This window comes from Sorghum bicolor, chromosome 3 (assembly GCF_000003195.3).
Source record: "Sorghum bicolor cultivar BTx623 chromosome 3, Sorghum_bicolor_NCBIv3, whole genome shotgun sequence".
NCBI lineage: Eukaryota > Viridiplantae > Streptophyta > Magnoliopsida > Poales > Poaceae > Sorghum > Sorghum bicolor.
In genome coordinates, this window is record NC_012872.2 from 62,795,331 (window position 1) to 62,805,527 (window position 10,197).

At 46.8% G+C, this 10,197-nt stretch overlaps 2 protein-coding genes across 2 annotated transcripts; one reads left to right on the forward strand and one right to left on the reverse strand.

The window, feature by feature from the left end:
* Window positions 205-2,749, forward strand: LOC8072075 (heat stress transcription factor A-4b). The gene is made up of 2 exons (XM_002456314.2): window positions 205-813; window positions 1,397-2,749. The coding sequence occupies exons 1-2, from the start codon at window positions 598-600 to the stop codon at window positions 2,483-2,485; spliced, it is 1,305 nt and encodes a 434-aa protein (XP_002456359.1). The 5' UTR covers window positions 205-597; the 3' UTR covers window positions 2,486-2,749.
* On the reverse strand, window positions 5,012-9,772 carry LOC8072076 (probable alpha,alpha-trehalose-phosphate synthase [UDP-forming] 7). Its single transcript, XM_002458445.2, has 3 exons — window positions 7,381-9,772; window positions 6,504-6,777; window positions 5,012-5,891 (listed from the first exon to the last, which is right to left on the reverse strand). Exons 1-3 carry the CDS (start codon window positions 9,459-9,461, stop codon window positions 5,514-5,516), a joined length of 2,733 nt encoding a protein of 910 aa, XP_002458490.1. The 5' UTR covers window positions 9,462-9,772; the 3' UTR covers window positions 5,012-5,513.

The window sequence follows — 10,197 nt, forward strand, 5'->3', positions numbered from 1 at the left end:
TAAATAGATGCAGACAAGCGGTGACAAGCTCTTTGTTTTCTCAGATCCTACGGTAGCGGATCACGCGGTTGCAGAGCGACGCGGCGCCAATGGTTGCACAGGGGGCATATCTGCGAGGTGGAGATCTCGAGGAAGTCAACCCGCCGGCGGAAGTCAAGGGGGAGAGGTATCCAACCACTGAGGCCCGATCTCGCACGGCTCCCCCATGGCATCGCCTCCACAAGCCGCGGGCGCCTGAACGCGTCACTGCTTACCTAACCCAACCCGCCCAACGCCCCAACCAGAAACCGCCCACTGACGGGCGGACGCCGCCCGGCTCCGGCTCTCGGCTCCGGCTCCGCGATCGAGGTCGAGGTCGAGGCCCACGCAGCAATCTGGAGTAGCCTTCTGGAAATTTCCACCAATCCGATTCCGAGCGGCAGAAGATTTTCCCTTCTCCCGGCCACCAACCAACCAAACCCAAGCAAGCAGCCCCTGAGCCACCGCCGCCTCCGCCTCGGATCACAATTCACGCCTGGCATGCGCCGCGCCGCCGCCCCCGCCGCCGCAGCCTGAGGAGGAGGAGGTGGAGGAGAAGGAGGCGGTGGTCTGGAGGGGATGGAGGCGGGCGGCGGGGGAGCGTCCTCGCTGCCGCCCTTCCTGAGCAAGACGTACGAGATGGTGGACGACCCGGCCACGGACGCCGTCGTGGCGTGGACGCCGCCGGGGACCAGCTTCGTCGTCGCCAACCAGGCAGAGTTCTGCAGGGATCTGCTCCCCAAGTACTTCAAGCACAACAATTTCTCCAGCTTCGTGCGGCAGCTAAACACCTACGTAAGCCAGCACAGCGCGATCCTTCATTTTTCGTCGCCCCGTCTCCCTCCCTCTTTGTCCACCTGCGGTTTTGGTCGATCGGGATGCATGGCGGCGTGCTACTGTCAGCTATGGCTGTTGCGCCTTTGCGAAAACTCTACAATTTGGCATTTGGGGGGGCGGGGGGGGGGGGGGGGGGGGGGGCGAATTTTGTTAGCCTTATTATATATAGTAGAACAATTGTTTAGGGGTATCGTCTTAGGTCGAATGAATTGTTTTCTTGTTATAGCATAGCCCATTGGGTATTGGCAATTTGGCGATAGCTTTAATTCCATGTGTCCATTTTTGCCTTATATATCCAGTATATGCTCAGTTATCTTGGTGAGATGTTTTTCCTTTTCTAAACCCAACAGAATTAGTGTACCTTTTGACAGATGATGTGATGTTAAGTGTTAACTCAACAGAATTAGTGGACCTTTTGGCAAATGAAGTGCTATTGACAGTTAACGCTGTTGAAGTGGCATCTTTCTTCTGATTTATGAGCCTTGACGACTCATATTTTTTGTGATGTTGTGGTAATAGCTTCCTGCTGCTTCTTGTGTAGGGCTTTAGGAAAATTGATCCTGAACAATGGGAGTTTGCAAATGAGGATTTCATTAGGGGACAACAGCACCGACTGAAAAATATACACAGGCGCAAGCCTATATTCAGCCATTCATCGCACACTGGTTCTGGACCGTTAGCAGATACTGAAAGGAGGGATTATGAGGAGGAGATCGAAAGGCTTAAGTCTGACAATGCAGCTCTCACCTCAGAGCTTGAAAACAATGCACAAAAGAAACTTGTTACAGAGAAACGAATGCAGGACCTAGAAGATAAATTGATCTTTTTGGAGGATCGGCAGAAGAATCTGATGGCATATGTCAGGGATATTGTACAAGCACCAGGATTTTTAGCTAGCTTTGTGCAGCAACCTGATCATCATGGAAAGAAAAGGAGACTACCAATACCTATTTCTCTCCACCAAGATGCAAATACTGAGGGGAACCAGATTGTGCATGGGGGCTTAACGGACCCACCGGCTTGCAGGGAATCATTTGACAAAATGGAATCTTCCTTGAACTCATTGGAGAGTTTCCTTCGGGAAGCGAGTGAAGCATTTAATATTTCATATGATGATGGTCTCCCTGGCCCTTCATCTGCTGTTGTTATCACGGAGCTCCATTCATCCGGAGAAAGTGATCCCCATGTACCATCACCTGTGTCAAGGATGCATACATCTTCAGCTGGTGCAGGTGATTCGCTCTCTTCTCGTGATGTAACAGGTTCAACTAGCTGCGCAGAAAGTCCTCCCCTCCCTCAAATGCAGTCCTGTACAGATCCACGAACTAAGGTGTCTGAGATTGATGTTAATATGGAGCCTGCTGTTACAGAAACTGGTCTATCAAGGGACCAACCTGTCGAGGAGCCTCCTCATGCAGCAACTGGGGTAAACGATGGCTTTTGGCAGCAGTTCCTCACTGAGCAGCCTGGTTCTGATGCACATCAGGAGGCCCAATCAGAAAGGCGAGATGGAGATGATAAAGGCGATCAGACGAGAATAGGAGATCGGGAAAAATTTTGGTGGGGAAAGAAGAATGTTGAACAGATGACAGAAAAGCTGGGGCATCTTACCTCGGTGGAGAAAACCTGACTGTTTGTATTACTTGTAGTTGTAGGTGAAAAAACAGTTAGTACAGAAACACATAGGACGTTGGTGCCTCTGACATGTACTTTGCAGTGTATCATATCTTCGCCACCTGCACCTGTTGACTGACATCGAATTTGTAGTCATACTTTTTTCCCTTGTACTTTGGTCGTGTTAAGAATGATGCAGAGACTAGTTGATAATATACTTTTGTTAGGAGTGCTGCATTCATACTTGGTCAGTAGACATTTCTTGGTACTGCTGTCCACAGCTTCTATGATTTTTCAGGTTTGTCGACGTGGCTATATATGTAGATGATAATATTCACTTTGTTGTTGAATAGTAGTATCTATGTAGATTAAAGATCGATTCCGAGACAGGTATAGTGCCAGAATGTTAAATCTTTTAGGTTGTTTTCAGCTTTGGTCCTGTTTAGTTCCCAATCATATTGAATCTCTACACGCATGGAACATTAAATATAAATTAAAAAAAATAATTGCACGGTTTGTCTGTAATTTGTACGAATTTTTTGAGTCTAGTTAGTCTATAATAATTATCAAATACAAATGAAAGTGCTACCGTAGCCGAGCCTAAAAAATTTCGCGAACTAAACTAGACCTTTGTGGAATGATAGACCTTTATGCCCGCCTAGGATCCCATAGGTTATGCTTGGTCCGTAATCATATGGATTTGCTTCTTTCAAATGTTTAGAATATGATGATTGTGTCGTCCTTTCTTGTCCATGACTGACCTAACGACGTGAACGTGGTGTGGGAGGGAATGCTTCCCCTGCCTTCAGAAGTTCAGAATGCCCTTTCGGCCCACTGGCTGCATCTCCCTGATCAGATCAACTTGCTGACAGTTTCTCCCCTGACCAGATCAACTTGCTGACGCTAACGCATCAAGCACGGCACTGCTCCAGCGTCCACTATACTCAAGAAAGTACGGTGTACTGTATTTACAATGCGCCAGCTACAATTTCTAGTGTCGGTGTGTACCAGCCCATATGGCGTTTGAGTTTATCAACTGAATGTGCCGGCTATTCAGTAGTGTTTTTCTTTCACAATAAATCAGTCAACGGTATTTTTTATCATGGTTTATTATCAGCAAACAAGGGAAGAAAGCCTGCGACGATGTTTGCAATTACAGGGGCCAGCGTGCCAATGTGCATGGTAGGTAGGTTAGCGTGCTGAGATGCACTTTGCACTTCCATGCTCGCAGATGCATTTCAAGGTGCCACCACGCATGGTGCTGTGCAATATGCATATTCGGCTGGTATAAATACCTTGGCCGGTCCATGGCTTTTAAGGTGCCACCACTTGGTCCTGTGCAAGTGCCTGTATTTCATATCGGCTGTACCTAGGCCGGTCCATGGTTTCAGCTTTCAGCCTACTCTACCATGATTTCTGTCTGCTCTATCCAGCAGAAAATTCATGCTGGTCAAACGTCCAGTAAAATCTGCTCTGAGACGCATCACTTCGCTGTCACATCGAATCTTTAGACGCACGCATGAAGTATTAAATATAAACGAAAGTAAAAACTAATTGTACAGTTTGGTCGAAATTTACGAGACGAATCTTTTGAGTCTAGTTAGTCCATGATTAGATAATAATTATCACAAACAAACGAAAGTGGTACCGTGTCGCGAAAAAATTTCGCGAAGGAACTAAACAAGGCCTAGGAATATAATCACGATCACGATAGCATGAGGCATTGTTCAGTTTCTAAAATTTTTCAAGATTCTTTAGATATATGCATGGAGTATTAAATATAGCTAAAAAGTTAATTAATTATATAATTTAGCTATAATTTACAAGAATCTTTTGAATATCATTAGTCTATGATTGGACAACAATTATCAAATATAAACGAAAGTGTTACAATAACCGAACCCAGAAATTTTTGACAAACTAAACAAAGACTAAATGGTTGTCTGTGCTATCCGAAGAAATGGAAGGGTAAGAGCCTGTTTAGATTGGGAACGAAAATTTTTTGGGTGTCACATCGGATGTGTCGGAAGGATGTCGGGAGAGGTTTTTAGAAACTAATAAAAAAACAAATTACATAGCTCGTCAGGAAACTGTAAGACAAATTTATTAAGCATAACTAATCTGTCATTAGCATATGTGGGTTACTGTAACACTTAAGGCTAATCATAGAGTAACTAGGCTTAAAAGATTCGTCTCGCGATTCTCAACTAAACTGTGTAATTAGTTTATTTTTTTATCTACATTTAATGTTCCATGCATGTGTCCAAAGATTCGATGGGATGGATGAAAAAATTTTAGATGGGGAACTAAACAGGGCAAGAACGTGATAAGTCCACATAAAACCTTTGCTACTACTACAAGCAAAGCTGCCACACAACGCCCAACATAATCGCCAAGCATCCAGCGCTGATTGGCAATGGTAATCAAAATTGACACGCAAGTAGGCCTAAAAATATGCTATCTTCCACCTAAAGGTATTTCTCAACGTAACCCCAGAAAATTTATTTTTTTAAAAAAAACACGCACATGAGGGGAAAACGTAGGAGCAAAACCATCAGAGAGGAGCCCAGATCCGGCTTTGAATCAATTAATCAATTCAAACCTCACCCCTGAGATTGCTACTACTGATAGTTCAAAAAGTGACACCACTTTGTAACGTCGTGTTAATACGGGATCATATCACAAGCTCCGCACGTGCTCCTTTCACATTTGCCACTCCTATACCTCCCCACAATCACTTCAGCCACACAGTTCCCTTGCCTTCTGCGAGGCTTTCATTTTACTTCAACCAGAAATGAGAAAGTGAAAGAATGTGCCAAGAAAGTCGGCGAGTCAGCTATGAACATATGGATCTACGCCTTGCAGCAACAGACTGTACTATCTTGCCCAACTGGAGAAACTTGGAGTACAGCAGATTAAGAAGCTTCCCTCTGGAGCATCCGTAGAACCAGTTGTTAGTAGTCGAACTTCATATCCATCAGAAAATCGTGTAGAATTGACTATTGAAACAATCATCATATTCTGAAAATGCAAGAGAAAACTGGCTAAGACCCTCCAATTGGTCTATCACTGGATTCTGATTGTTCGTCACCAATATCAAGTGAAGAGATAGATGCGGCCAATTCATCAGCCGAATCAGTCTCCAGTTCAGGTCCTGTGGCATCTGCAAGTGCGCTCAGCATAGTGACCACTTCGAATGTATCGTCCAGGTAGAATTTGGCTTTGCTTGGTTTTTGTCCCACAGTGCACGCAAACAGCGATGTTCTTGGATCAACCACATTCCTATTAATGATATCAGCAATATTTTCAAACATGTCCTCATCGGACCTATCATCGCCGATGCACAATACGAAATCAGCCTGCTTTCCTCTCTCCTTCACTGATGCAAGTATCCTCTCGGCAACTATTCCCTTGGTTACTCCCTGCAGATTAGTGCACAACAAAGGAATCAATTTTAATTTACATAAGTAAATACAAGAAACTTAGGTAAAAAACCATATCAATCAACTTATACTTCACCACTAGTACTAACCACTTGCAGGAAAAAAATTACAGAAGGTAAGAAAGGTGGTAAACTAACTACAGCCTAGTAGGCAATAAGGCAAACAAAATAGTGCTTTTCTACAAGCTAGTAGGCTACTAAGCCAAAATTCTAAAACCTGCAGAAAAGCATCACCATGCTGCTTTTTAGAAAGTTGCTTTCACCACAACCAGATAAAAATCTAAAACAGGTCCAAATGAGATCTTCTATAACTGAGGGGAGCCACTAGCTTAATATTGAACAAAAATGAAGCCAATGTATTTGCAACAAGAAAAAGAACTGTACTGGGTCCTTTTAAACTTTTGAAGCTAATTATCATATTAACTGCGAGAAAACAAAAGGTGTTAGCTGAACTCAATCGTCTACAGTTCAACTCTACCTTTTAGACTCGTGAAAATAAATATGAAATGTTTTTAAGGCATAAATAACAAACTTATAAGTTGAAACCACAGATCTTCAAGAAAGGATTTGGAAGGCTAAAAGATGATCGAACCTGTGGTTTGACTTCGACAATGAACTGGCCACTCTTGACAGAGACTGGTTCATTTGCTAATACACTTTCCAGGTGATCAAGCATCTCCTTTGCCTGTGAGGATCCAAAGCCTGGGTCAGCATCCTGATGGTGCCACACCAAGGCACTTTCCTTCGTCTCAATGTAGGATCCATCAGTTGCTTCTGTATACAAATTCATCACAGGCCTTGCCATTTGCATCCATCCGAAGTCCAAGGCCTGAGTGCATGTTTGCCACTCTTCTTCTCTAGACCACCTACCAAAATTTTGAAATCTTATTTCGCAGAGCCATTCTAGCTAAGACAATTCAATAGCAGCCAATTAAACCAATTACTGCCATTAACTAGCTAGCAAACATTATCTAAAAAACTAACTAGCAAACAAGATAGCCTACGATTGATCTATCATGTTCACGTTCTTATACAATCCCTAGGTTAAGTGATGTTAATGCTCCACACAATCCGAAAAGGGGAAACATTAAGAACCAACTTAACAGTCTCCAAACAATATTGAACTGCTAATTGATAAACTTAAAACCATCAACCATGAAAGGTAGCAATACTGCTTTCATAATTCATCAATTCCACAAAACACTATTAAGGGTTTTGTTTTTTAATCTCTTTTCTGATGCATTATACCTCTACTCAGTTTCACAGAGAATGTAAGCAATGCAATTTGACATGTTGCAGAACTAACCAAGCCACTTAAAACAGTATACAGTAAGTTCAAAGTTTATTAATAACTATGAAAAAACAAGACAGCTGTACTGTTCTTGCTAATTATAGGGAGGAAAGGGATCCAGCTGCCACTAGTTCACAAAAAAAAAAAGTATCATTTGTGCAGAAATGGAAAATCGTACCTCAAGAAGTAACCATGTTCAGCTGCAATACCCAATTTTGGACATGAGGAGAACCACTTTCCCAACGTATCTTTGTCTCGACCACTGACAAGAAAAACGGTGTTTCTACTATCAGAGCAAAGGGTATTGATGATGCTCAAAACCTCTGGACTAGGTTCCTTGTTGATGGAAGTTTGAGGAACCAGAGTTCCATCATAATCAAGCAATATAGCCCTGCTCTCTGAAATCTCATAAGCATTAACAATCAAATCCATGTTGAGCTTTGTGAAATGAGGGTCCAAGGCCACCACCCTGAAACCAAAACCCAACCCTATGCCCCAACAAGTCCTCTTAAAGTGGTCCTGACAAGCCCTTTGCAAGTCTAGGATGAAGCTCCTTGACCAAAAAGCAACATCATGGCTGCTGACATAACGGTAATGCTTCTCATGCCTCAACTGTTTTTCCTGTTCTGGCATTGAAATGGCCTCATTCATCGCCTCTGCAGTTGCCTCTATATTCCATGGGTTAACCCTAATAGCACCACTCAGTGACGGTGAGCAGCCAATAAACTCTGACACAACCAGCATGCTCTTCTTTGGCCCACTCACCTCTGATACTGACTCAGATCCTGGTGCACCCTGCCTACTGACAATGTACTCATATGGTGTCAAGTTCATCCCATCCCTCACAGCAGTCACCACCACACATTCCGCTATCGTATAATAGGCAATCTTCTCAACACTTGACACATCACGATCGATGAAAACAACCGGGCTATACCCTGACTGGCCAAAGTCTCCATTGATCCTTCGGCAGCTCTCCTCAATCTCAGCCTGGATGGCTTCCAGATCCTTACCCCTTCCACGGGCCGGGTTAGCAATCTGCACTAACACTGCTCGCCCTTGCCACTTGGGATGTGTCCTCAACATGTTCTCAAAGGCAAGAAGCTTCAAATTGATCCCCTTAAAGATATCCATATCATCCACACCAAGCAAGACAGTTCTCCCCTCGAACTGCTGTTGAAGCTCAGAAAGTCTCCATTCTCTATCAGGCAAGCGCAGACCTGACTCTAATTGACCCATATGAATTCCCACTGGCATGATTTTGATCCCAACAGTGCGGCCAAAGTAATCCAATCCAATGTACCCACGCTTGGACTGGTATTCAATTCCCAGCATCCTACTGCAGCACGAGAGGAAGTGCCTGGCGTAATCGAAAGTGTGGAACCCAATGAGGTCGCAATTGAGCAGAGCCTTCAATATCTCCTCGCGAACAGGGAGGGTGCGGTAGATCTCGGACGAGGGAAAGGGGCTGTGGAGGAAGAATCCGATGCGGAGGCGGTTGAAGCGGCGGCGGAGGAAGGTAGGCAGCGCCATGAGATGGTAGTCATGAACCCAGACGTAGTCCTCCTCCGGGTTGATTACCTCCACGACCTTCTCGAAGAAGAACTTGTTGGCGAGAACATACGCCTCCCAAGCGCTGCGGTCGAAGCGACCGTTGCCTGGTGACGAAGGGGCGACGGAGGAAGAGGTGGTGGCGGCAGACGCGGATGATGAGAAGGGGAGCATGTAGTGAAACAGAGGCCAGAGTTGGCGCTTGCAGAAGCCGTGGTAGAACCGGTCGTTGAGGTGGTCAGGTAGGAACACCGGTGCGCAGCGGAATCGGTCGAGCAGCGCCTGCGACACCTCGTCCTGCTCCGCTACGGGGACATCGGCTCGGAGGGAACCGACGAACAGCACTTCCATCTCGTCGGGAATGCCGTCGCGGAGCTGGAGCAGAAGCGAGTCGTCGTCCCATGAGAAGGACCATCCTCGGCCGTCGGGCCTTCGACGCGCGACGATGGGCAACTGGTTCGAGACCACTATGACGCGGTCCGCTGCCAGCGACGAGGGCGCGTCGGAGGCAACGCTGTTGGTCGCCGCCGGCTCCGACTCGTCCTCGCCGTCGAGCTCCGACAGCGTCCCCGGCACCGTCATCACCCGGGACATCCGCCTCATCCCGAACGATCCCTGCCTCTGCCGCCCGCTGCCGCCGGCCGGGCCCAGCGCCGCGAAGTTGCCCTCCGCGAGGTCGAGCAGGTTGGTATACGACCGCGACATCATGGCTGAAACACCGAGCAGAGCAAAGAGAAAGCTTCGAAGCGAGAGGTGAACAAACCCTAGCCCTTGGGATCAGCGGGGCCGATGGTTTCACCAAACCCTAAGAGGAGGAGGAGGAGGAGGAGGAGGAGGAGTTGGTGTTCCGCTTTGATCTGATCTGATGGCGGCGGCGGTAGAGGGAGAGAGGGGAGGTGGTGGGTTCGCGAATTCGGAATGGGAAACGCGACCGGCGCGAGGCGAGAGGTTCGGGGAGGGGGAAGGCAAGGACGCGCCCGTATATTCCACGGGCGTGTTGGTCTCGGCGCGCGGAGCCTCTCCTGGACCACCTATCGCTGACATATGGACCCATCGGTCTGTCGGTGTGTTAGCGCTCATTGGACCGCGCCTAGGGACCAGTTGCCTCGGGAAAAGAGGATAAGGTTGCGCTTGCCCCCTCCGATGCCAGCTGGCGTCACGCGCCCCACCTTCACCTGTAGGGCCCACCCACTGGACGGTGCAGATACGAGCAGTTCGGGCCGCGCCGGCATGATCAACAGCCGTGATCGTCCAAACCAGGGGGGGCTGGTGGTTCGAAGGGCAACACAATGGGGCCGCTTTAAAGAACTGTTGGCAATTTTTTCTGTTCCTGGGGGGGTTGGTTTGGATGTTTTCCTCCAATGGCTATAGAGGTGGGCGCCTGGCTGCGAGGAAAACGTGTCGTCTACAGGAACTGCCACGTCGCTTTGGCCGTGTGACGTCA